This window comes from Labeo rohita, chromosome 6 (genome assembly GCF_022985175.1).
Source record: "Labeo rohita strain BAU-BD-2019 chromosome 6, IGBB_LRoh.1.0, whole genome shotgun sequence".
Lineage (NCBI taxonomy): Eukaryota > Metazoa > Chordata > Actinopteri > Cypriniformes > Cyprinidae > Labeo > Labeo rohita.
The window spans coordinates 8,010,486-8,038,019 of NC_066874.1; the positions used below are offsets into that span (position 1 = coordinate 8,010,486).

Genomic DNA, 27,534 nt, shown 5'->3' on the forward strand with positions numbered 1-27,534 from the left:
TTGTTCGTATAACACCCATGCACAAATACATTCGGTCTCTCTCAATTCCCACCACAAACACACACAGATTTGTTCCATAGTGTTAGGGTTATCGTATTGGCATTTTTATTCTTTTTTGTAATAACATGCTATAAATGAAAGGCAATAATAGTAATTAAAATTATATGAATATATTTTACATTTATTAGAAGAGATTTTGTTTCCTTGTTCACAAGTCATGCGTACAGACAGACCCATTTTAGCTGAGCACAGTGTTAACAGGGAATTTCTGATTTTTTTAACGGGACATGGGATTTTACCTTCTTCTTCTTCTTCTTTATTTATTAATTTATGTATTTATTTATTTATTTATTTATTATAAAACGATAGATGTCTGACTTAGCATAGCTACAAAGAGCTGTACACAGATACTTTACTTGCTGCCCATCTTACCGGACTTCGCCCTGTATTTTGAGCTATTTCAGGCGTTTCTGTTTCCTTCATTTGTTCGTTTTTGTGGATTGTAAATGGTTAGCTGGCAACGCCACTGTGGGGAAGAAAATCTGCGGTTTCTAAGCTCTTCCCAGCTCAAAAGTTGATTTACAGCTCAGGTTGTAAAACGGTTTTTACGAGCCTCGCGCGTCCGTCATTGGGTATCACAGATGAGACGCGCCACGGGCTCGCGGTAATACTGGCCCCTCTCTTTCCTTCCCACGCGCTCTGTTGCACAGGAAAGCTCAGTACGAGGACGTCTGTCTGCATTTCTGTCTGCTTTATCATTTGAGCAGCCTGTTTGAATTTTTTTTTTAATTAATTTTGTCTTCCTTTTTATTTTAATCTATTCTTTTAATGTCGTCTGTTTAATACAAGGAAAGGCATTTTAAATAGGTCGGTTTTGCATCAAATGGTAAGTGAGGCTGCAAAATCAAGCGTAATGCTTTTTTCCACTTAAAACTATTTTTATTGATTTTGTCTGATCAGTCAGTCTTTTTATCAGTTGTACATTTTATCAGTTGTACATTTTATCAGTTGTGAATTTTAACAGGAAAATTCTTATAGTCTGATCTAACCCGTGTCTTTTTTATGCAGACGGCAATTTACATTGTTGAGTGAGAGAAATTGTAAATATAAAATTTTAGGAAAATAAGATAAGTTTGAGATGAGGTCAGATAGGTCAAGAGTGTTTTGTGCATTTGTGTTCTATGAGTAAACCTGAATTTATTTTTTCCGCTTTCTTTGTTAAGGAATCAATTTAAATTTGAAAGAGAGAGGGTTCTAATTTACTACCTTACTGCAATGCGGCGAGAGAAAGAGAGAGAGAAAGAGAGAGAGAGAGAAAGAGAGAGAGGCACAGAGAGACCAAGAATGAAATTTGATTTTCTAAGATAGCAGATTTCTCAAAATCTTAAACTGGATTACATGATTACAATAGTCAGCAATTTTATTTCGATTAGAAAATAGAAAATATCTTAAAGTAACAAATTCACACTGAGAAAAAATAGACTAGTTTATTCATTAAATGCCTCAAAATAGCATTTTGTTTGATTTTGCGATTTTTATTTTATTTATATTTTTTAATGTGATCGAAATATTTGATAGAATAGTCTTTCAGATATATAATTAATCGTAATTTGTATCTTAATTGAAATTAATTGAAATTGTATCTTAATTGAAAAAAAAAAAAAGAAAAAAGATTTTCTTGTTTACAGGATCATTTCAATTTTTCGGTGCTAAACAGCATTACCAACGCCTCATTTTTTTTTTTTTGTCTGGACCGTGGAAACGTTGCGTTCTTAAATTTTTTAGGACGTTCCATTTCTGAATGTTCCATTTTTGAATATTCATTTGGAATCTTTGTTCCGTCGTCTATATATACCCTGTAGAACCGAATGTGTGTTTACACAGCACATTCACAGATTCGGTTTTAGGGGAGTATATGGACGATGCAAAAACGTCTGCTCTCAAGAGAAAACCACACTGCATTTACTCAGTACATAAACGACCTTTCCCCCCCAAGATATTTCGTTTACTTGCTAACGGTTAAGATTAAAGCTGTTTAATGGATATTTTAAAATCTTTTTTTTCTGTTCTTTCTTTTTTATCTTTTTTATTGCCGTGCAAATAGTTTGTCATTAAGGTTAGGCTAATAGACGTGTGATTTTGTCTACTATCCAATAATATCATAAATTAGAATTCAAATTCTAATTAGAATATTAGCATGACTTCAATGTGTGTTTGTATTGATTTTTGTTTCTTCAGCTATTTTTCCTTCTTTTTAGAGAATAGAGTAAGATGCCCCGACCTCTGCTCAAGCCTGGAACAAAAATCCTACAGCACAATAAAATACATGCACTTTCCGTTTACTGATGAGCTGAAAAGTGACGAATATTTTTGTAAATGTTCTAATGTATAATGAACTGTAATAAAAAGAGAGTGTACAAATGTGTCATTTTTTGTTTCTAAATAAATGCAATAAGATAACATCAATAAATTATTACACATCAATATCTCTGTTCTCATATACTAATATTAACTAATACCATACACACACACACACACACACACACACACACATACATGCGGTCCCCACAATGTAAAAAAAAATGATTAAAAATAGTGGATGATGTTTATTTGAAAGTGTAACGATGCAAACATGTTTTCTGTAAGGGGTAGGTTTAGGGTTAGGGGATAGACAATATCGTTTTGTCAGTATAAAAACTATAGAAGTCTATGGAAAGTCCCCACAATTCACAAAAACAAACGTGTGTGTGTAGTTTTAGGTTTAATGTGTCTGTTTAATATAGTTTCATATAGACATATTGATTTTTCACAATTTAACATATATATTTGCATCCTTATTCTTGTTCTAAGACGTACGTATGTACGTTAGGATAATAATAAACTTTAGTATATAAGTAGCCTAAGATTTGACGAAAGAACAATTAAGATGCGGCTCACACACAGTGGAAGGCGTGTGCGCTCTTGGCCCGCGCACATGATTTACTGTCCGCGCCCAGTTCTAATAGCACCATAACGACCGCTTGCAGACACCTGCTCCTCCACTATAAAATAAATTAGCACATAAATACAAAATATAGAGAGTCAGAATAAAAAAGTTTGCAATATGATTATAACAAAATAAAATGAAAAAATAAAAGAAATATAAAAGGTTTTACAAATATCGTTGCAAAAGTAGTATTTGCATTGAAAGGCCGCTTTCATATTACGCGTCGGAAGTAGAGGAACGTGATTGGCTACAAAGCAGGAAAAACTTCTGGGTGACGTCACTACACTGAGACGGGAGCTTGCTGTGCCCTTGCGTGGAAAATTAATGCCGTTTCAGTTTTCCGATCAGTTATTGTGCTTAGATTACAGTCTATTTCTTCTGCGCCGCCATGTCTCTTGCTGCAGAGGCTTTCGTCTCTCAGATTGCAGGTAATGTTTTGGCTTGGGTGTAATGTAGCGAGTCCATATGGGTGTGTTAGTGTTTTGTGCTAGAGATGGGTAGGTTAGGATGATAATCGATACTTATTTCAACACATTCATGTCATTTCTCTGCATGTTAGTAGAGTTAAGCCAATGCTTCTGTTCACGAGTCTTTTATTTTAGATGTTACAGCTGTTACAGCTCTGTTGTTTTCAGTGCAACTGTCAGGGTCAAAGATAAAGACATGCATTAAATGTTTATTAATGTAATGTACGCCCACATAAAATGTAGATAGAGTTTCTAAAAAGTGTAAAGATACAGTGTTATTTGTGAAATGTCAGTATGTCACTGTCTTTTGCAGCTGCTGAGCCATGGCCTGAAAATGCAACTCTGTACCAGCCTCTTAAGGGTAATTGATTAAAAAAACTGTTTATTGGTTTTACACTTAGAATGAAGAACAGACATCAAATTAAACAAACTTTAATATGTTTTACTGTTTATTTGCAGAAGATCAAATCCTGCTGTCAGATTCTGCATCCTCTTTGGCCGTTCAGGTGAAAAGTAGTGCTGTTATCACTTTGTTAATTTACACACTTGCTAAGATGTTTTAAAAATCTATTGGTGATTTGTTTTAGGTTTAGTGAAGTTACTCTTGTTTTACAGACCTTTTTGAGGATGTGCGGCCTGCCAGTGCAGGTGTCCTGCCGTTCTAATGCTGAATACATGTCACCTTCAGGTGAGTAGCAGTCAAAAATTCTTTGTCAGGTTGAATGTATGAGTTAGAGCTTGTTCAAATGTCTCATACTGTCTCCTCCTCTCTGTTCATTAGGGAAGGTTCCTTTCATCCATGTTGGAAATCAAGTTGTGTCAGAACTGGGGCCGATTGTTCAGTTCACAAAGGCAAAGGTATCACTCTTGCTCTAAAAACAAATTTCATACGAATACGGGAATGTTTGACTGACACTGCTGCCCATAGGGTCATTCTCTGAGTGACGGGTTGGATGATGTCCAGAGGGCAGAAATGAAGGCTTACATGGAGCTGGTCAATAACATGCTGCTGACTGCAGAGGTACAGACCTACACACATCAGCATGCATTTGTGTGCTACATGCAAAGTGAAGGTTTGGGGTCGGTAAATTAAAAAAATATATTTTTAAAGAATTACTGCATTTAGTTGGTCAAAAATATCTTATTAATTATTTAATATTGTGAAATATTTTTTACGTAAATAACTTTTTAAAAAGATGTTTTAAAACATACACTACCAGTCAAATGTTTTTAAACGGTATGATTTTTAATGTTTAATGTAAAGTTTTTTTCTGCTCAACAAGCCTGCATTTATTTAATCCAAAATACAGCAATTTTCAAATATTTTTACTATTTAAAATAACTGTTTTTTATTTGGATATATTTTAAAATGTAATTTTTTAATATTACAATAAATGTAACATTTATTTTTATTATTATGTTAAAAACAGCTGAGTAGAATTTTTTCAGGTTTCTTTAATGAATAGAAAGTTCAGAAGAACAGCATTTATCTGAAATAGAAATATTTTGTAACATAATAAATGTCTTTATCATCACTTTTGATCAATTTAAAGCATCCTTGCTAAATAAAAGTATTAATTGGTATAAAATTGTATAGTGTATAATGTTATAAAAGCTTTTTATTTCAAGTAAATGCTGATCTTTGTATTTATCAAAGAATCTTGAAGAATGTACTCAACTATTTTACATATTGATGATAATAGTAATAAAGATGTTTTTTGAAGAGCAAATCCACATATTACAATGATTTCAGAAGGATCATGTGAGACTGGAGGAATTATACAGAAAATTTAGCTTTGAACACAGGAATAAATTCCTTTTTTAAATATATTAAAATAGAAAGCAGTTATTTCAAATAGTAAAAATATTTCAGTATCTTACTGTTTTTCTGTACTCAAATAAATGCAGGCCTGGTGAGCAGAAGAGACTTCTTTAATAAACATTAAAAATCTTACTGTTTAAAAACTTTTGACTGGTAATGTAATTTATTTTATTTAAATATAATTTATTACTGACCCTTAACCTTTGAATGGTAGCCAAAGGCAAAAAATCTGATCGATAACATTTGTAAAATATTTCCATTTCCAGAACATTATGTATATTTGCTTATGGATTTCTCTAATTATGTATTTTACCTTTTACATAAATATTTTAAAAGTATGCAGACCACTGAAACTTTGCCTCTTTTTTTCTAGTTGTATATCCAGTGGTGTGATGACTATACTGCTACAGAGGTATGTGTACATATAAGGATGTTCCCAAATCATATATAATATATCTTATTAAAAGAGTCCACTTCCAAAACAAAGATTCACATATTATGTACTCACCCCCTTGTCATCCAAGATGTTCATGTCTGTCTTTCTTCAGCCGTAAAGAAATTATTTTTTTAAAGGAAAAAAATTAAGCATTTTTCTCCATATAATGGACTGATATGGTGCCCCGATTTTGAACTTCCAAAATGCAGTTTAAATGCAGCGATCCCTAAACGATCCCAGCTGCGGTTGTAAACAATCCCAGACAAGAAAGAAGGGTCTTAGCTAGCTTAACGATTGGTTATTTTCATAAAAATAATACAATTTATATACTTTTTAATGTCAAACACTTGTCTTGTCTTACTCTGTCTGGACTGTTTTTTTTTTTTCGGTTCATGAGAGTTAGGGTATGTCGAAAAACTCCCATCTCATGTTCTCCCTCAACTTCAAAAATCGCCCTATATTGTTGTTTTATCTTTTTTGTTAAGTGTGATCTTCTTTACATGTTCACTTTGCAAAGACTGGGTCGGAACTTCTGCAGTGATGTAGGATGATTTTGAAATGATTTTTGAAGTTGAGGGAGAAAATACGATTGGAGTTTTTCGACATACCCTAACTGTCTTGAGTCAGAATACACAGAGTTCAACGAGAGCAAGGCAAGACGAGCGTTTAAGAACAAAAAGTATTTAAATTGTATTTTTTGAATGAAATAACCGATCGTTTCGCTAGATAAGACCCTTCTTCCTCAGCTGGGATCATTTACAACCGCATTTGGGATCATTTGAAGCCGCATTTAAACTGAATTTTGGAAAGTTCAAAATTGGGGCACCATATCAGTCCATTATATGTATAATATATTTTCCTCAAAAACAAACAATTTCTAAGAATGACATGAACATCTTGGATGACAATAGGGTGAGTACATTATATGTGAATCTTTGTTTTGGAAGTGGACTTCTCCTTTAACAAAGATGATACTTAATTCCAGCATATAGACAGACAGATATGTAAATATATAACATCATGGTATACATTTAATGATGGTGTGTGTTCAGATCTCTAGGCCACGCTACAGTAGCCCCTATTCTTGGCCCCTCAGTCACATTCTGGCCTATCAGAAGCAGTGGGAGGTACGGAGGAAGATGAATGCAATTGGATGGTCTGGAAAGAACCTGGAGCAGGTATTTGTGTGTGTGTGTGTGTGTGGATAAATTATGTGTAATTCACTGACCAAGTCTGTTTGTGTGTTTTTCTTTCGACAATGTGTGCTATATAAAGCTTTGTGTGGGCTGTTTCCTCTCAGGTGTATGAAGATGTGAGTCAGTGCTGTCAGGCTTTGTCACAGCGATTGGGAACACAGCCCTACTTTTTCAACAAACAGTATGTTTTGTGCATACAGCACTATTAAAAAATGTAGCGTCAGTGACTCTACTCTACTGTTTTTATTAATTGATGTACTTTCAATGTTACAGGCCAACTGAACTAGATGCTCTGGTGTTCGGTCATCTTTTCACCATACTCACCACACAACTGACAAACGACGAGCTGGCCGAAAAGGTCAAATCCTACACCAACCTGCTTTCTTTCTGCCATCGTATTGAACAGACTTACTTTAAGGAGCACGACCGAGAGAGCCAGTCGGGGTCCTCGCGCCATTCCAAAGGCTCACTACCCTGAGCATCACACTTTGCCCAACATTTCTCACTTCTCTGATCTGAAGTGATTGATCTGGCTGAAATGACTGACATCTTTAATATCCTATGTGCATTAAAACACTTGAAATCATTGATTCTGTTAAGGCTAAAACATCTTTATAGATCAGTAGGAGTGAGAAAGGGCTATTAAATAAAGGTTTGTGAATATTTAAAGTGTTCCCAACACAACTTCTTTGCCTGTTCATAATGCCATAACAGGAACCTGCCTCACGAAACAGTAGAATTTGATTTCGTATATAAGAATTTAGTTGATGTAAATCTTTTTTCCACTGTGTGATGCCTTTGTGTAATATGATGTGTGAATGGAAAGTGCCTACAGTATGAAATACAATAAACTTAAAGTTTAGGCTTTAAAACTTTGTTTCTGTGTTAATGAGGAATTCTGTTCCTACAAAGTTTAAATGTGTTATAATATGCAGTAAGTATGTAGAGGCAATCCTCTGATTCAACTAGTATATTGTTGCGGTGTTATTTTTGCTCCAGCAGGGGGCGCATTAATACTGCATAAGGGTCAATATCACCATAGAGTGCCTTTCAACCCTCACAATACTCAAATTTTGGTCTTAATTTCCCATTCACTTTGTCATGTCACAAATAGTAGGCACTCAAGTATTATAGAAACACATTAGCTGAGCTCCCACACATTTTTTTTAGATAATTATGGGCCATTATTCGAAGCATAAAACTTAAGATATGTCCACCCTGTCATGGACATATATATTACTGTTATATATGTTTTCATTGCAGTATTAAGATGCAGATTATATTTTCTGAAAGGTATAAAGTCCCTTTCCTAAACAGGGTTATTTGTTTGCTTTCAAATTATAAATACATAAAAGAATTTATGTAAGTTTTTAAAGAAAGCCATACAATTCACCCATGTATTTTTTTCTTATTTGAAGAAAACTGATATTTGGATGCAGTTTTTTGTCTGCATACACCCCCACACCTAGCTATTGAACACACTGGATTATATAGATATGATTGAATAATTATTTAAAGTCTTATTGTAAAATATCAAGATGACAGGGTGGACACATAAAGCAGAATACACAAAGCCTAAATATTAACTACAAATGAATGCTATGTCCACCCTATCAAGTCTAAGTGGCCCGAAAGGGTGGACATTTTGAGCTTCAGTTAGCATATTAGCTTACAAAAAACTGACTACCTAAATATTTTGTTTGGTTGTTGAAGAGAATTTGGTATATTTAAGCTTAAATATTTTTAAAAAATACTGTTGTAATAACTTCCGGCATATTTTATGCTGACAGGGTGGACATGTTAAGCTTAGGAAAAGCAAGTAAGCAAACTCATACGAAGAAAATTAGTCAGGTTAAAAGTCACCAACTTACTCACCCTAGCCGTTGAAATTCCCGCCACTGAAGAGAAAAGAAAATCTGTTGTCCTGATGTCACTGAAGAGGGTGGCCTTTTCTTAAAGGGGCAGATTCCCCAAAACGACAAGGCGGACAACCATTCAAAGGACATGGACAAAGTCTTCTTTTTTATTAAATACAAATATCGTTTTTATTACCAAATGGCCAATGCACTCAAATTGAGTAATCTCTTATTTAACAAAATAATAATATAAGAATGAAATTTTTAAATTTTATGATTTTACTATATTATACTCTCATTCAAATTTAAAAGGTGCAGGGGACATAGCAAAGTGACACGCAACCTCCTACACAAAACTTTAAAAAATGTATATAAAGTGCCAAGTAATGCTTTTGTTATGAATATACAAACTTGTCATTGTATTTAGCTTTTCATCATTTTTTATTGAATTTAAATATATTGGAACTACATGACAATCTCAGAGTATTAGAATACAAAATAAACTTGCATATTAATTAGAACACACAAGTACTCATAAAACATCTGTCTGTTTCAGATAAACAGCACATGCATCATATCTTCCATCTGAATATGCATCTTAGACAGCTCTCCAATGCATCTTAGACATTTTCCAACTACATAGCATGGATATTCAGTTTATTCATAATCTCATTACATAATCTGTAAAATGCTAAAGTGGTCAATAAATAATCTTTGCACTTTGCCAAACTCGGCCCATAAGGGTAGTACTTCTTGTGAGAGGTGGATATACATGTGTCTAGACACATATAGGCCTATAGTTTCTATACAGAGTATACTGTACTGTTCAAAAATGTTAGGAAATTTGGGATTATTAAACAAGGATAAATTATATTGATCAAAAGTGACAGTAAAGACCTTTACATGGTTACAAAACATCTATTTAAACTTTATACTCATCTAAGAAGTCTGAAAAAAAGTATCAGTGTTTTTATAAAAATATGAAGCAGCACAACTGTTTTCAACGTTTAACAATTGTATGTTTCCAAATCAGCATATTAAGCCCAGTTCACACCTAGAATGATAACTGTAAAAATAACTATATTAGCTTTAAATTCTGGAGTTCATCACATCAGGATTGATTCTGATTGGGTGTCAGTATTTTTATCATTCATCAGCTGGAAAAAATCGTTTTAAAGGTGATTCCAATATCGTTTTTCTGTGCCTTTATCGTTATCCACCTTTTTCTTCTCTGAAGAGTGGGCGCGGCCATTTGTAATTTTTATCGGTCTGGCTTCCGGTCTCATCCACGTCCTGCTAATTTTAGCCGTAAAACAGCTTGTTTTGCTGCTTGATATTGCAAACTGGTGTCACAATGAACACACTGGTTTGTAGTGCAAACGGTTTTACCGTTTACTCCATGCTGCTATTCTTCTCGTTATTTCCCTACAGCGGCTAATGAACCGAAAGTCTCACCCACAAGCTTACTTCCACGTCGAAGAAAACGGTGGATAGAGGGTTTGGACTTACATCACAATTTGGTCAGTTACCTGGATGCGATACTTGGATGTAAACAACAGCATGGATTGCATGGTTACTGTACTACTGAATACGTTGTTCTGCTAAATTATGCGGGGAAGCATATAGAAAAGGACTTAGTAAGCAGGAAAGGGCACAATATTTTGACAAAATAAAGTTAACAAGTGCTAGAGATGCGTAGTATTATGCATAATATTTTAGCCCAATATAAGAACAAACATGGATGTTCAGTGGCATTGTTTTTGTTTAGTGCCGCCAATATGGCCGATTAATGATGCGTTGTGAAAACACTCTGTAGTGGATAATGAACCGGAAGTCTCACCCACAGGTTTACTTCCATGTTGAAGAAAAAGGTGGATAGCTGTAGTGTGAACTCTGCTATTCGTTAATATTTAAAACTGTTTTTAGAACTATATCTTCATCGTTATCTTTATTAGTTATCATCCTTGGTGTGAACAGGTCTTTTAGAGTGATTCTGATTGATAATGTAACCCTTAAGACTGGAGTTATGGCTGTTGAAAATTCAGCCGTGCCATTACTAATAAATTACATTTTAAAACATGTTGAAAAACAGTTATTGTAGATGTAAATATATAATACCATAGTTGTCAGATTGTATTGTCATTTTAGTGTAACATTGACAACAATTTGATTTCAGTCTTTCCCTATTCAAGTAGACAGTAGCTTTACCGCAACTAAAAACTACTACTGGGGGATGATGCTGATTTAACTGGATGAATTGTCACTCAACCAACCTTGTTTGACAAAATCAGTAGGAATGCCAGACACAAACAGGGCCAATGATTCCTCAAGAACACAACATCCCTGGTGTGTCAAGTTACAAACACCAAAAGAGCTTTGTTGTGCTTCAGGTGTGTTATAAATCAACAGGTAATTCCTCTGTTGGTGTATTTGTCGTGTTGGCTGTGCTACGTGGCAGCAGGTAAACCGTGCCGTCAGAGCTGTGCTGTAGTTTGTACTCTTTGGGGTTGTACAAGCTTCCATGTTCATCTCTCAGCTGTCTGAACACCTCATTGTAGAGTTTCCTGAGCTTCTCTTTGGTCTCATGAAGTTCTCTAGCGTTCCTCTCGTTCTCTTCCTTGATTTGCTCCTTCTCCCTCTTCAGATCCTCAATCTCTTCTTCGAGATCAATGAGACTATCCATCTTGCGTTTGCGACAGCTCTGGGCTGCCATCTTGTTTTTACCACGTCTCCGAATGTCTCTGATGAGGGTATGTTGAGCATGGTTGAGTTTGCAAGAGCTGATGGCTTCATTAAATGCTTCCACAGGCAGGTTGATGATGTCATACACACTAAGTGGCAAACTCATCGCTCGGGCCCGCTGTTCATCACGGCACAAGCGCCGAACACCTGCAGCTCTGCTTGTGGTTGAGGGATTTGCCTGAGATCCTGTTTGTGAATATTTAGGCGTTGATTCATTCAGAGTTTGGTGTTGTGCGTATGTAACAGTTTCATACAGTGTTGCTTCTACAGCCTCAGAGTGCAGAGGTAAAGGCAGCAGATCGGTGTAATCTGATTGGATGCTCTCCAGCTCGTCCTTGTCTGATTGGCCATTACTCAGATTGTCAGCAGCATAGAGCGATGTCTCTAAATCCACAGAGCCAACAGAAGCAGAGTCATCAAAGCCCAGGAAAACGTGGCGCTCCTCAAATTGTGAAAGTGCTTGTGGAGCTTCCCTTTCGGGTACACTATTTAATTGTTCAGTGGTATTGATGGTATATGGACAGAATTCACTAAGGGATGAATCGCTTGAGTTTATTTGGCATTTAGGTAAAATCACTTGATTCTCAGGGGTACTGCAGCTGTAAATTGAGTTTGAAGGTGAAGGTGTAGGATTTCCTGGATCTGAGAACGTCTGTTTGAATTTTTCCAGGATCTCTGGATCAGAGGGTATGGATGACAGTGGCTGAGCAACCTCAAAAGAGTCTGATATTGTTTGTGTGACACCACATAATGCATCTGTTGAGTTTTCCCTCTGTGGCTCAGGCAGGTTGTTTTGGCATATTTCGGTGATGTCCTCTAAGGGCAAACTTGAGCCTTCAGACTCCAAGACATCTAAATAATACTAACAGAAAAAAAAACAGTATTTTAATTATATTAGACATTTTTAAATAATTTTACAGTTGAGGTCAAAAGTTTACATTTCATACATCTTGCACCATACACTTATTTAGTACTGACCTGAATAAGATATTTCACATAAAAGATGTTTACATATAGTCCACAAGAGAAAATAATAGTTGAATTTATAAAAAATGCTTAATACTGTGTTGTTACCTGAATGATCCACAGCTTTGTTTTTTTTGTTTAGTGATAGTTGTTCATGAGTCCCTTGTTTGTCCTAAACAGTTAAACTGTCCACTGTTCTTCAGAAAAATCCTTCAGGTCCCTCAAATTCTTTGGTTTTCCAGCATTTTTGTGTATTTGAACCCTTTCCAACAATGACTGTTTGATTCTGAGATCCATCTTTTCAAACTGAGGACAACTGAGGGACTCAAATGCAACTATTACAGAAGGTTCAAACACTCACTGATGCTCCAGAAGGAAAAACGATGCATTAAGAGCCGGGGGGTGAAAACTTTTTGAATTTGAAGATCAGGGTAAATGTAACTTATTTAGTCTTTTGTAGCCTCTGAAGGGCTGTACTAAATGAAAACAATATGATATTTAGGCAAAATAAGAAAAATGTACACATCTCCATTCTGTTCAAAAGTTTTCACCCCCTGGCTCTTAATACACTATGTTTCACGATGAATAACCATCACTAAACACAGCTGTGGATCATTCAGGTAACAACACAGTATTAATAATCAAGTGTATGTAAACTTTTGAACAGGGTCATTTGTATAAATTCAACTATTATTTTCTTTTGTGGACTATATGTAAACATCTTTTATGTGAAATATCTACAATAGTTGCAGCCACTGAATCAAACCACTCCTTTTATGATATAGGACATTGGTCACAAGCATCCCACATGCCGCTGCTATCTGCAACAACCAATACTAGACTTGTAGGAGTGGGACTGCGTGAGTGGTGGGTGACATTTGAGACAAGGCCATGCTAGTGACAATTGTGGTATGTCAGAACACCGATTTGAATGATAGTGGGGACATTACCTTCATGCTATTCCATGAAAAATGTAAACATTAACTCATCATATCTCAAATAAGCACACACCTTAAATAAATTACCATTGCTTTAACGCTTTTTAATATTACTGATTAGATATATGGTACTAATTGCTTATCTGGTATTGATTTGTACCTAAATATACCTAACAGATTGTAAGCTAAGAGGAGTTTGCAACTAGATACTTTTATGAGATCATGTTAAATATTTAAAGTTATAAAAATAAAGCACATTTAAAACAGAGGTTGAACCATACTGTAAAATGGTTGCTACCATACAATTACCTTTCATTTATTTATTATATACTTTCGATAATTTACTCACCCCCAAGTCATCCAAGATGTTCATGTCTTTCTTTCTTCAGTCGAAAAGACATTAAGGTTTTTGAGGAAAACATTCCAGGATTTTTCTTCATATAGCGGAGTTCAATGGGAGCCAACAGGTTGAACTTTCAAATTGCAGTTTCAATGGAGCTTCAACACAATCCCAGCTGAGGAATAAGGGTCTTATCTAGCGAAATGATCGGTCATTATCTTAAAAAAATAAAAATGTATGTACTTTTTAACCACAAATGCTCATCTTCCATTAGCTCTGCGATGCGGGTCTATGACTTTACACAATTATGTAGTCATGTTGGAAAGGTGATTAGTTTTGCCTTTTTTTGTAAGGGGCATTTGACTTTCTTTGCATGTTCGCTTTGTAAACACTGGGTCGGTACTTTCACCTACGTCACGTGTGACCTTTCCAAAGTAACTACATAATGTGTAAAGTCAAGCTAGTGCAAGATGAGCATTTGTGGTTAAAAAGAATATACTTTTTTTTTTTTCCAGAAAATGACCAATTGTTTTGCCAGATAAGGCTGGGATTGTGTAGAGCCCTTTGAACCTGCATTGAACCTGCAATTTGGACCTTCAACCCATTGGCTCCCATTGAAGTCCACTATATGGAGAAAAATCCTGGAATTTTTTCCTGAAAAACCTTAATTTTTGTTCAACTGAACAAAGAAGGACATGAACATCTTGGATGACACAGGAGTGAGAAAAGTATCTGGAAATTTAAATTCTGGTGTGAACTAATCCTTTAAATGCTCACTCTTTTTTTTCAAAGGTAGAAAGGCAACTCAGGTTACAAATGTGCTGATAATTGATTCAGTGGCTGTGTGATTTTATAATTACCATAGAGCAATTTACAGTTACCTAAATTTAATGTAACTTCATCTGTAAACATTCCAAAATGAAATGGCAACCATGCACCAGCTCAGGCATGTGTCTTTCTCCATTATGTGCATAAGTACCTCTAAGTCTGGCAGTGACAGCAGTTCACTGAAAGCCTGCTCTTGAGAGGGAGGCTTCTGAGACTTCTGAGAAAATAGCAGTGCAGACAGTAGAGGATTCTGGGTAACAGGTGAACACTGAGTAAACACAGTAGAATGCAATGTCTCTGGCACAGCCTAAAACAGCAAAAATAACTCTGTAAGCAATACTAAACAATAGAGAGTGTGTGGGTGTGTGTACAGGTATTAGTTTGAGAGATTTTAACGTTTTCTGTATTAATTAACATATGCACAGTTTATTTGTTTCCATGTGTAGATAATAACATGCTTACGTGGGAGTTCACAGTTGAAGGACTAGGCAAAAACTCTCCAGTTTCCTTGTCTAGTTTCTGTAACCTTTGCATTATCCTTTCAAGCTCTCGCTCTCTTTTTAACTCTCTTTTTCTTGCTCTCGTGGTCTCCTCCTCCCTTTGCCGAAGACATCCATCAAATATCTCCCGCTCCACCCCCAAATCAACATCTTGCCTCCATAATATATCAATCAAATCCTAAACAGAAAGACATGATGTAAAGCAGACAATTGACTATGGTTGCATGTGGCTGTTCAGACTGGTATTACAATAAGAGCATGTTTGCATAAACTTTCAGTGAACTCTCGCATTATCAGTCATGTTTTTGTACGTGATTTGCATTCACATTCATTTGCTTGGCAGGTGCCTTTTTACCAAATACACCTGTAAACTTTTCAGGTTGGCCGTAGCATGGTATAACAATAAACATGTTCAGGGTGGATCGTTTTATTTTATGAAAACACGTTTTCATACTGCCTTATCAGAACCAATGCACAAAACCAATTATACTAAACAACCTATTAGACAACCTATGAGCAAAGAGGGCCACTAGATGAAAAAGAACGAAAAATCAAGAAAACTTGCATTTTTATAAAATATGGATAAGAATTACTGGAAAAGTTTATGGGGACTTTCAATATTGTTGTGTACAATATGGAGCCTTGGAGTCAAAAAGGTTGAGAACTACTGATATGAGATCACTTGTAATCACTTCTTTTGATATGATAACATTGTAATCAAAGAATTTATGAGCCCTGATTGTGTGGTCAGAGGTTGCTCTGCCACTGAGGGAGCCTGATGTACGACACCAGACCAATAAAGTGTTTGAGTATGTCTTTGCTTTGTTTTCTAGTCAAAGTAAATGTCAATGACATTTGTGGTGCACACTATGGATGTGTAACTGAAAATAGAAACATTTCAGTTCAGATCAGATCAGGTAAGTTTAGTTCAGTTCAGATTAGATCAGTTCAGACAAAGGGTAAATGTTTGGCTGGTTGGCATGAATCCTGGTATGTCTTAGGTGACAGGCTCAAAAAAAACCTGAATGCAAAACTGAGTGCTCATGACCAAAGATGGAAGAATTGATTACATTTTGTAAATAGTGTATTATATGTTCCTTGATTTTTATTCAAATGTTCACGTGTTATAGACAGTGTGAAAGATTTTCTTTAAATATCACATGTGAATGTATTTTATCCTACTGAAATATACGAAGAGCAAAATAAGTGACCCTGGACCACAAAAGCAGTCTTAAGAAGCACGGGTTTATTTGTAGCAATACCCAAAAATACATTGTATGGGTTAAAATCGATTTTTCTTTCATGCCAAAAATCATGAGGATATTAAGTAAAGATCGTGTTCCATAAAGATATTTTGTAAATGTCCTACCGTAAATATATCAAAGCTTAATTTTTTTTTTTGTAATATGCACTGCTAAGAATTTCATTTGAACAACTTTAAAGGCAATTTTCTCAGTATTTAGATTTGTTTGGCATTTTGAAATGTATTTACATTTTTTTTTTGAAAATATATAGATTTCATGTCACATGAGGTTGTTCAAGTTATTTAGTTCTAACCTACTGCCATTTTATTATGTGCCAGTCCTCTCAGAGAATGACACACAGCCAGAGTCAGCTTTGCATTTACTGTGGTTTAAAGCGTAATTTGTAACCTATTTTTACTGTCATTTCAATTCACTATCAGTGATATATATTGCCAGTGGTGTTTACAAGGTGAGTTGTGCAGTGATTGAAAATGTTTTCAAGCCAATTTTACCACCATCAGACCTATAATCAGTGTATGTCCATTACAGCTTTGCTGTTTCCATGTATCTGTGTTAACCTGAAGGCCATGACACCATGGCCTTCTGAGTGAGCGCACTTTATATGCTGGTACACAAACAAAACTTCTAAGCGGTGCTCAAAGTATTTGTAATGGAGCCGGTCATAAAGACCTTGAACTTGTTGCCCTCTCACTGAAGTCACGCAAGTAAATAAATGCTCCAGCTTACGCAGGAGATTTACTTCACTGAGCAACCTAGGGAAAACAATTAATCAGATAATAGAAAAAAAAAAAATCAGAACAAGAATAACTGGGAGAAAGAAGGTAAAGGTGAGCTGAGTGAAAGGTGAATACACACGCCTACAGCTGGGTGGTGAATGTGATGATGCAAGTGTGTTAAAGTGTAGACAGGCAGATAGAGCCTTGTGTGCATAAAAGACAACTGATTTATGAATTAACTCTTCTCATTGGGGTGAATGCCTACCCACCCTGTAACAGTAGTGCAGAATTGGGTGTGTCTGGATCAGGTGCACAAACTGAAATGTTTATTTAACCAACCCAGGTAGTTGAATTCATGACAGCTGAGACTAATTTTATGTAAGTGGCCTACCCTTGTGTTACAGAGACCTGGAATCCAAATCTTTTCTGACTGTCCTCCACTCCACACTAACAGCCCAATATTCAAAAACAAAAAAAGGATTATTTTGCAGTGGTAAAATATGGTCTACATTTTTTTTTTTTTTTTTTTTTTTTTTTTTTAAGATTTTAATGTTTTTTTTTTTTTAAGAATTTTGCATTTATTTGATCCAAAGTACAGCAAAACAGTAAAATTTTGAAATATTTTTTTTCTATTTAAAATGACTGCTTTCTATTTGAATATATTTTAAAATATAATTTACTCCTGTGATCAAAGCTAATTCTTTTAGCATCATTACTCCAGTCTTCAGTGCCACGTGATCCTTCAGAAGTCATTCTAATATGCTGATTTGCTGTTCAAGAAACATTTTATTATTATTCTTATTCTTATTATTATTATCAGTGTTTAAAACAGTTGAGTAAAGTTTTTTTAGTCTTCTTTGATGAATAGAAAGATCCAAAAAACAGCAGATCGGCAGAAATTATAGAAATTAATACTTTTATTTAGCAAGGATGCTTTAAACTGATGATAAAGACCAAAAGTGATGATAAAGACATTAATAATGTTACAAAAGATTTCTATTTCAGATAAATGCTGTTCTTCTAAATTTTCCATTTAGCAAAGAAACCTTAAACCTAATCTTATTATGTTTTCAACATAATAATAATGTTTTTTGAGCAGCAAATCAGAATATTAGAATGATTTCTGAAGGACCATGTAACTGGAGTAATGATGCAAAAAATTCAGCTTTGAAATCACAAGAATAAGTGACATTTTAAAATATATTCAAATAGAAAACAGTTATTTTAAATAGTAAAAATATTTCTAAATTTGACTGCTTTTGCTGTACATTGGATCAAATAACTGCAGGCTTGGTGAGCAGACTTCTTAAAAAAACATTAAAAATCTTACTGTTCAAAAACTTTTGACTAGTAGTGTATCTAACTTGCATATAATTATGTTTATTATATAGTCCCATGAATATACAAGCTTCCATATGACGTTAGACCTTCAAACTAACTTCACTACTCATGATTTATGTATGATAACAGACTACAAAATTTTGGGGTTGTATCGTTTTTTTAAAACAAGTCACTTGTGCTAATAAAGAATGCATTTATTTGATCATAAATAGTGTAAAAACAGTATTTTTGTGAAAAATGATTACATTTTAAAGTAACTGATTTCATTTATTTTCATTATATTTTCAAATTTAATTTATTTCTGTAATAAGCTGAGTTTGTGCATTTCTTATTATTGAAGTTGCTTTATATTTTTTGTGAAAACCATAGATAGATAGAGAGAGAGAGATAGAGAGAGAGAGAGAGAGAGAGAGAGAGAGAGAGAAAGAGAAGACTTGATGTTGCTAACAGCAAAGGTAACCACCATCGAAGAAGATCAAACTACATGTATATAAAAGTCAACAAAATAATAATGTTTAATGGCTTTTTTTCCCCTTTTAAACACTGGAATCCTTTAGTAAGGTAATAATTATTAATAGGTTTGGCATTTTTTAATATTTAATGTCATTTTATAGCCAACTTTTCAGATCATATCAACAATTCTATAATAAGGCTTCAATTACAACTTCAAAGATGGGACTTCAAAAAAATAAATGAGTCCTTTTCCATCAGTTACACTTAATTTCATAGATGTATATATGGATTTACATGAACCCCTTAAGTAGTTTACAAATATACATTTGTTTTCTTATCAAAGTATTGTCTTACCTCATGTTGAAACTGAGCAGAAGGTTCGTCCATGTTTTTCATTTGATGTTGAAAGACTTGTCTGATGGAGGACTAACACAACCGTCAGCAAAGCATATTTCTGAATCAAATCTGACGACACGCGTAACAACCCAAATACAGATAGGACTCGCCCACGAAATCTATCAGCCAATTAAACGGCGGATAACAAATTCAGGAACGATCCATTAGCCAATCAAAGAGCGGAACACAAATATTAACATTGACCCGCCTACTACAAAGTATTGACCAATAATAACCTTAAACTCAAGCTGGACATGCCTTCATCAGTTTACAACATGCCTTTACAACCTTCTTTCATCATCAATAAAGTTGATGAAACAGTTTTATGTCGAATCTTCACATACACAAACGAAAAAGCACAAGTTTGCGTTCTCAAAACGTAAAATGTCATAACAATTGCTACTTGCTCTGACTTTCTTTTAAGAATCTACAATTGTAGGCTATGCAAAAATCAAATTTTAGGCTAATACAAGTTTAATAGCCGAGTAAAATCTGGTAAGGAATTTTTAATGAGCTGCTCTAAACATTAAACATGCACAAAGCAATTTATGAAATAGAACATACTTAAACAGTTTTAGATGAATCGTACATTGTCCGTCTTTCAAGAATTTCTTCCCCCAGCTTTCAACACGCCACGAAATGTGACAGGTAGCTGTGATTAGCGCCATGCCCACACTACCTATGCCAAGGGTACGAGCTCAGACTCAGAGAAGACTCTCCGACGAGCGCGTTCATGAGTACCCTACACGTTCACGTTTGGCAGCTCCACGTCGACATTCCTTTAGCGACGGAGAGAGGGGGTCCAGCAATACATTCAGTCTGTTTCGAGGCACAGCCAGGAGAGCCACCGGTCAGCCGTAAGGTAAGCAGACACTTTACAGTCCGGAATTAAACTTTCATTAGTTGCTTTGGCCTCTAGATTGTGTTTTTGGAGGTCATGCATTAAACTCAGGAAAGCGTGCGCACTAAATTATTCTGCTTTAGGCAGTTCTTAATGTGATGCCAAGCTTAAACTATTTCACAAAGTAATTTGAGAAGTCTGAACACAAAACCTGAGCACAGAACCTGTGCAAAAACATGGATGACTGTTGTTTTTAACACAATCCTCTCTTTACAAATTCATATATAGGTCAGTGTGTACATTAGGGAAAATATGCTTTTGGTGAAAACTGGTGAATTTAAATGTTATAGCCTACATTAGGAGGAAAAACCATATCTTTATGTTTTCATATATTGCATGTATGTTCTCGGCTGAAGAATTAATTTTTTTCTTCTTGTTTCAACATGCCAAAATAGACCTTAGCGGGTTGTATAAAATAAGACGTCCATTACAGACTGTCAAATTTGGATTCTCCTAAACAGTGTTGCAGCAGTTTGAACTTGTTAATGCATGGAGACACGTCAGCTCATTCTAGAGAGTGAACATAAATTCTAACATGTGTTTTACTTCCCAGGAACCTCAGGAGCTGATTGGTCCTCAGTGGGCAACCTTCTCAACCAAGGCGACTGCAAGCGAACTGACTGAAGCCCAAATGATTGCAGTAAATGTTCGGCATATTTTAAAGACAAATGTAGAGTTCAAAAAGACAAAAATGCATGCATAGACTTCGCCGCCAAAGTTGCATACCCACACAAGTTAACGTGCACATATGGACATACTTATACAGAGAAACGCACACATTCAAGCATGGCTCCTCTGGGAAAGTTCTGTGGTCCACTCTGGCTGTGTGAGTGTGTGGTCAGTGCATTACAGAACTTTGCTTTAGAAGCTCCACCCATCAAATCTCTATTGATCCCGAGAAAATAAAGGCTTGGTTTTACGAGTTTCATGACTGGTTTGAAGTGTATACTTTAACGTGGATTAATATGCTTTTGGTTAACATAATTTTGTTAGTATTTCTTATGTTGATATCAAATTGACTTTTTAACTGAATCCCTCCTAATAGTATTTCTTAAAAAGAAATCTCTCTATATATAATATATTAATATATATATATATTAATATCATATCATAATAATTAAAATTACTGCCATGGTTAACAGATTGCAGATTTTGGAACTTATTAAATCTTCTATTTTTTAAACAAAGAGTGAATGTTTTTCTTTTTTACGTATACTTAAGTTCTTATTTTAAGCATACAGTTTTGTTTTATTGGTTTGTAATATTCTGTTGGAACTCAAAATGGTTTCAATTACTAAGCGTTGCAGGAACTTAAATGGTTTACGTAAAGTCATGTCATTTGGTGAATTCATGAATTCATTTGGTGAAGTGGATCAAAAAAGTTCATCAAAGTTGTCCTAAGAGAAGAACGGGTATTGTTTTGGTTTTAGGACAGTTTTGATGAAATGTTTTGATCCGTTTCAAATGTTGACTACTGTATTTATAGGGGGTAACTTATCACAGTTTTTTTTTAATGTATTGCATCAGAGAGACTAATCTGCTGACTGCTATGAATGTTATCCTCGAAGCCCATAAGTGAAATTAAGTGTTGCAGTTGTTAAGTATGATGCATTTAGTGCAATATGTCATCTTTGGCTGCAGATTTCACCAGCAACATCCATTAACATAATTTTGTAATTTTTGGGTTAAATGTAAAAAGAATTTTTACGTTGGTGCCGACAGACTAGTGGACAGATGCGCTAACATACAGCGCCATTGCATTACAGGCGTCCCAAGTTCGAAACCGACTCCAGGACCTTTCCCGATCCCGCCCCCTCTCTCTTCCACTTAATTTTCTGTCTTCTCTCCACTGCCGTATCATAATAAAAAAGGAGAAAAATAACCCCCCAAAAGATTTTCTATGAATTCGAACTTTTTTTTAAAAAACTATTTTAAATAATATTTTTCCTTCACTAGTTAATTTAAATGCAAACATTTAATGTAGTCTCTCAATTAGTATATAATAACAATAATAATAACGTTTTTATTAGCCAATGTGCATGTAAAAAAAGTTTTGTATCTGTAACTTCTATTTTCTACCATCGTTTTATGACGGTTAACATTTACAGTAAAACAGTGAAAGGAAGAAAGAAAGAACTTTAGCTGACTGCTGCCCTCTAGTGGAATTCTGTGGCAGCACCGTTTTCTGATCCCTACCAGCTCATGTCTTCCTTAGCCTACTCCTCCAGTATCAGACACTTTCACCTTGAGGATGTTGATGTAATTGACACAGAAGAGATAAAAATCTTTACGTCTATTACACTTACATCTTCACAAGACAGTCCCTGTGTCCAGAGCACTCTCCTAGAATGTGAAGTGAAACGATGCTGTATTTGTAGACACTGTAACCTAACACACTGCTACATCTTCGACACACACGTGACAGAGGTTCCTCTCAATGACAAACACAGACTGTACGTGCTATATTTATGTCATAAGGCATAAATCAACAAGATATTCTAGTCGTAAAGCTTTAAATAAACAGGATGTAACATACATACATTTATATTGAATATCGCAGCAATAAACCAAAATGCTAATATAGTTCACTGGCATGGATTAGCCAATATTTCAACCAAACGTTTTTTTAAACAACATTTAGCCTACCATGAATTAATAAAGAATATAGACAGATTACGTCTTACGTGTTTCAACAAACATGTTGATTGTGCAACCTCTGTGTTCAATTAAAAAGAGTGTTACAAAATATCGTTATAAAATATCTTTCCTTGTCCTGTAGGTCCTGTAGGTGGCGCCATTTTCATGTTAAAATGACACTGCTAATGACATGGAAACCGTGGCAGTTTTTATGAGTCAGGGTAGATTTGCATTTCTGCATTTAAACCAGGTTTGTTACACTTCTGTGATCTTGCAAATATTGTACTATATTAGTACTATACTATTGTATTAACTTTCACACAACCCTATGCTTTGTAGGCTTGATATGAGGTAGTTGATTAGACTGGATCTGACCAGCTGTGCACTTTCTGAGGGACATCTCTATTTGAACTTTGTTCTCTGATGTGTACTCCAGGTATCTACGTATAATGTTTAAGTCCAATCAAAGCTGAGGCTGATAAGGACTGTGGGCCAGAGTCGCTACAAAATTAATTTATATGCCATCTTACAGACTTTACCGATAACACGTCTTTCCTGGTAACTTTTGTCTGAGGAGATTTTACACAAGAAGCCTGCTGAGCTTAGTACCAAGGTCAGATATAACCGGTCAGTACAGGCTAAAAGATGAAATTAAGTGTCCATGCTTATATCTATGAATGATAGTACGTCTTTACTGCTGATTATTCTACATCTATATCCCTAATTTGGATTAAATGAATCAGAATAAGCATTTTGTTCCCTAATTGTCAAAATTAATAATTGAATCTGAATGCACTTTAGTGGTTTTAAATTTGCAGTAATATTATTTTGTCTAATAATAATGTTATAAACGTCCTCTTATGGAAGTGCAACAGATGGGCAATTTCCTGACAATAAATCTTCAATATTTATTGGAGGACCAATGCTTCCATTATCTGTCAGTCAAGAACAATTTATATTGAATTATGATTATAATTTAAAAAAAAAGCAGTAAAAGCATCTTTCTAGGACAATTCTAGGCAAACCCATCATGAAAACCTTGATATACTCCCTTCAATCTTTTACAAGGACATTGTCAGGACTTGTCCTGAAATTTCTTAGACCAAGAAGAGCATACCTTGCACTTCATATATTGAGTTTAAAGTTCTCAAGTACACTGTCAGAGTCGTCAGACTCCTCCTTAAGGGTCTGTTTGATACATTGAGAACTGAAACTCAAACAGTAAAACTGAAGAAATGGTGAGCTATCACTAAAGCCCACAAACAGAAACATCAGCAGGCAAGTGCATTACAACATGAAAAGCTAAAAGAAGACAAAAAAAGGACTGTTTTGACCGTTTTATTTGACAGATCAAATCCATCCGATACAATTAGTTACCATTAAGCATGCTGCTTGTTCAGTCACTGATTGTGATCCAAATACTTTAAGAGTTCAGTACAATTTAATAATTTAACCTACAACAGCTCCTGTGAAACCAGGGGACACAGTTTTCATTCCCTCAGTGAAAACACTGGGGGTGTGCAGTAACTCGACTCATTTTAACATTACTTGGACAAAAGAAAACGTGAAACCCTCACTGCTAAAATGGACCGGCATTAGAAGCATGCCAAGTGTTATAATGAATAATCCTGGCCACTTGATCTGTCACATCATTTGATATAGATATTGTTAAAGACATTCAAAGCCAAACTACAAATGTTTATTTTAAATATCGCAGTCTCCCTTTTCTCCAGCTGTATTATGATGTGGCGGACTTTAAGTACGCAATAAGGTCTGCCCTCTCTCCCTTCTTCTTGATCCCGGCGAAGATCATCTTTGTGCCTGGAATGTACTTCTTGGGATTCTCCAAATACTCCATCAAGGTGTCTTCACTCCAGACAATGCCTGTAAAAAGATAAGATTAATTAAATACTGTCATTACATCTCATTGTTAAAAGTACACATGCTGTATTTTAATCAGCAAGTCTACCTTTGCTCTTATTGGCATCTGTGTAGGAAAATCCCTCTGCCTGACCAGTCTTGCGTCCAAAAAGACCCCAAAGATTTGGCCCCACTTTGTGCTTGCCTCCGTTTTCAACCGTGTGGCACTGGGCACACTTCTGGACGAAAACCTTCTTTCCCTTTTCAACGTCACCCATATTTACCTAAGAGTACAGGACATGCACAAAGGCATTTGAAGGGTGAGCGGTTTGAAAGCACAGCGGACAGATCATTAGAAGGTCATTCAAGGATGGAGCATCTACATACTTAACCCATAAGCTTCAAAACATAAATCAACCTCTAAAACAGCTTGTAAGGTTAGTTCATCACCCACTGAGAAGTAAAACATCTGCTGTTGGTTTCTAGGTACATGCATTATGTCTCCTATGACATCCAATCTATTCCAACTCGTATCTGTAAACATCTCGGTATTAAGATGTTCATCTGAGGATAACCTTTAATCGCCTTCATTAAAAGAAGCCTTAATCACTCATGTATAGCTCGTTAAGCATCCGCCTGTGATAATTAGCTTAAAATAAATAAGAAACTGGATCAGAGCTTCTGTGACAAAATCCCAGTTTAACCTATCAAAAGATTTTCAGGTAAGTTACACATTTCCGAAGAACACAGCAATAGTCGTAAACCGGCTTTTTTGATCCACGTTGCGGAAGCTAACAGTTAGCCACAGCTGGCTAGCTTCCCATAAAGCACTTTCCCATGAATTACTAAACGTTTATTACTACTCAGTAACCAAAAAACGACTCTTCCCCCTGTTATAATAACAAAAATACAGAGATTGTTATTAAACCCTACAGACTCCTTTCGTGACATACACTTGTTCTTGAAGAGTACCGGTTAGCTTACGCAACCGTTCGCCACCCTTTGCTTTAAAATCCTCCATTTAACTTAAATATCGCATCTATGATCGTCAACAAGGTGAACATAGCACGACTGTTTAATTTGGCTGATGATTTTACCTTTCAGGCCGTGTGAGGAATCGCCTAGTCTTGCGGGATACGGTACTCTGTTCGAGCCGGTCGGCGAACCGATTCTCTATCAGGGCGAAAAAGAAAGGTCACTTCATTTTAGAGGCGCGAGAGGGCTCCGGTATTTGACGTCACAATCATGCGCTGCGTGAGACGTCACGTGCCTCTTTCCGACGAATCTGATCGCGGTTCCGCAGCTGTTCTTCTAGAGATCCATCTATGGAGTTGTGACAGTCAGTGTCTGTAAAGAGATAAGCGGTTTAGATAAAGCGCGAGTTCAGAGTCTGGACATATAAATGCAAGGGATGGAGAAAACAGAGAGCGAGTCTGACCCTTGGCTTTTTGTCAAACTTACATTTTCAATTAAACTACTATTTTATTTATTTTTTTGAATATATATACACTACCGTTCAAAAGTTTGGGGTCAGTAAGACTTGTAATAGTCTTTAAAGAAATCTCTTATGCTTACCAAGGCTGCATTTATTTGATTAAAAATATAGAAAAAAAACAGTAATATTGCAAAATGTTTTTACAATATAAAATAATGTTTTTTTTATTTTAACATACTTTAAAATAGAATTTATTCCTTTGATGAAAAGCTGAATTTTTATCAGCTGTTACTCCAGTCTTAAGTGTCACATGATCCTTCAGAAATCATTCTAATATGCGGATTTATTATTAGAATGATCAGTTTTGGATAATATCAACAGTTGTGCTGCCAAATATTTTTTGGAACCTGTGATTTTTTTTTTCAGGATTCTTTCATGAATAACAAGTTTAAAAAGTACAGTGTTTATTTAAAATATAAATATTTTATAACAATGTAAATTATTTATTATTAACTTTTAATAAACTTTTAATTATTAACTTAATACATCCTTGGTGAATAAAAGTATTAATTTCTTTAAAAAAAACAAACTTTTGAACGGTAGTGTATATATTTTAAACTTTAAATATAAATGTATATAATGATGAATGAATTAATGAGAAACTAAGTTGTGGTTACCCTTATTAATTAACGCTTTTTATATCAGCATATAGTATACTGTTATTTAATATAATAAACAAATTGTATTTATGTTGCACCTTGAAACAAGCCTCAAAGGTAGCGTTACGCATTACTCAAGCGTACCGTAAGCGCCTCCTCGGTTCATATGTAGCCTATAATGTGACTGACGTTGCGTCACATGAGCGTTCGACTGCGTGACTGGAGTTTCATTGCAGCACGTGTCCATTCACACGATTCTTGTTCGCGGCAAAATGAACACAAGAGGTGTTCTGAAGACTTGATTTTCGAGTTATCTGGTGTTTGCCCGTCAACACCTGAAGCCGACAGGTGACTCACAAATGAGAGGTTATAATTACGGTGCTTTACACTCATGTGACTAACAGGAATGACGAATGACAGGTCTTGCCAGACGTACATAATATATCAGACGTCAATATGTCATAACTGTACGTTTCGTAAACATTGCATATTAGCAGTTTCTAAATGGAAACTGCTTCCTTTTCATATGAAAACACAGATCTGTGTAGCTTTATAACAGATACATGTTAAAACTACCTACTACTAACATTACAAATAACCCTTATTTAAATAAGTTTCAATTTCAAATATTCCATACTGAAAGTGTTTCTGACAATTCCCTAAATACCTTTGACCTTCCTGGTCCCACTAAATTCTTGTTACAGATGTGAAATTCCTCAGTGCATATGTTTAATTTTGTTGACCTTTTTGACCTTGTAACCTTGTAATTACTGTAGCTTCTGTGAGAAAAGGAT

General features: G+C 35.2%; 3 protein-coding genes across 3 annotated transcripts; 1 reads left to right on the top strand and 2 right to left on the bottom strand.

The window, feature by feature from the left end:
• Nucleotides 1-3,250: 3,250 nt before the first annotated feature.
• On the top strand, nt 3,251-7,779 carry mtx2 (metaxin 2). The gene is made up of 10 exons (XM_051111467.1): nt 3,251-3,414; nt 3,767-3,814; nt 3,913-3,959; nt 4,069-4,141; nt 4,235-4,311; nt 4,382-4,474; nt 5,649-5,687; nt 6,764-6,889; nt 7,012-7,088; nt 7,181-7,779. Exons 1-10 carry the CDS (start codon nt 3,375-3,377, stop codon nt 7,383-7,385), a joined length of 825 nt encoding a protein of 274 aa, XP_050967424.1. The 5' UTR covers nt 3,251-3,374; the 3' UTR covers nt 7,386-7,779.
• Nucleotides 7,780-9,174: 1,395 nt separating this feature from the next.
• On the bottom strand, nt 9,175-19,362 carry nfe2l2b (nfe2 like bZIP transcription factor 2b). The gene is made up of 4 exons (XM_051113394.1): nt 19,207-19,362; nt 15,040-15,255; nt 14,729-14,884; nt 9,175-12,367 (listed from the first exon to the last, which is right to left on the bottom strand). Exons 1-4 carry the CDS (start codon nt 19,246-19,248, stop codon nt 11,159-11,161), a joined length of 1,623 nt encoding a protein of 540 aa, XP_050969351.1. The 5' UTR covers nt 19,249-19,362; the 3' UTR covers nt 9,175-11,158.
• A 4,746-nt stretch (nt 19,363-24,108) lies between these two features.
• On the bottom strand, nt 24,109-25,909 carry LOC127167387 (cytochrome c). Its single transcript, XM_051113399.1, has 3 exons — nt 25,744-25,909; nt 24,756-24,930; nt 24,109-24,670 (listed from the first exon to the last, which is right to left on the bottom strand). Exons 2-3 carry the CDS (start codon nt 24,922-24,924, stop codon nt 24,525-24,527), a joined length of 315 nt encoding a protein of 104 aa, XP_050969356.1. The 5' UTR covers nt 24,925-24,930; nt 25,744-25,909; the 3' UTR covers nt 24,109-24,524.
• Nucleotides 25,910-27,534: the final 1,625 nt, after the last annotated feature.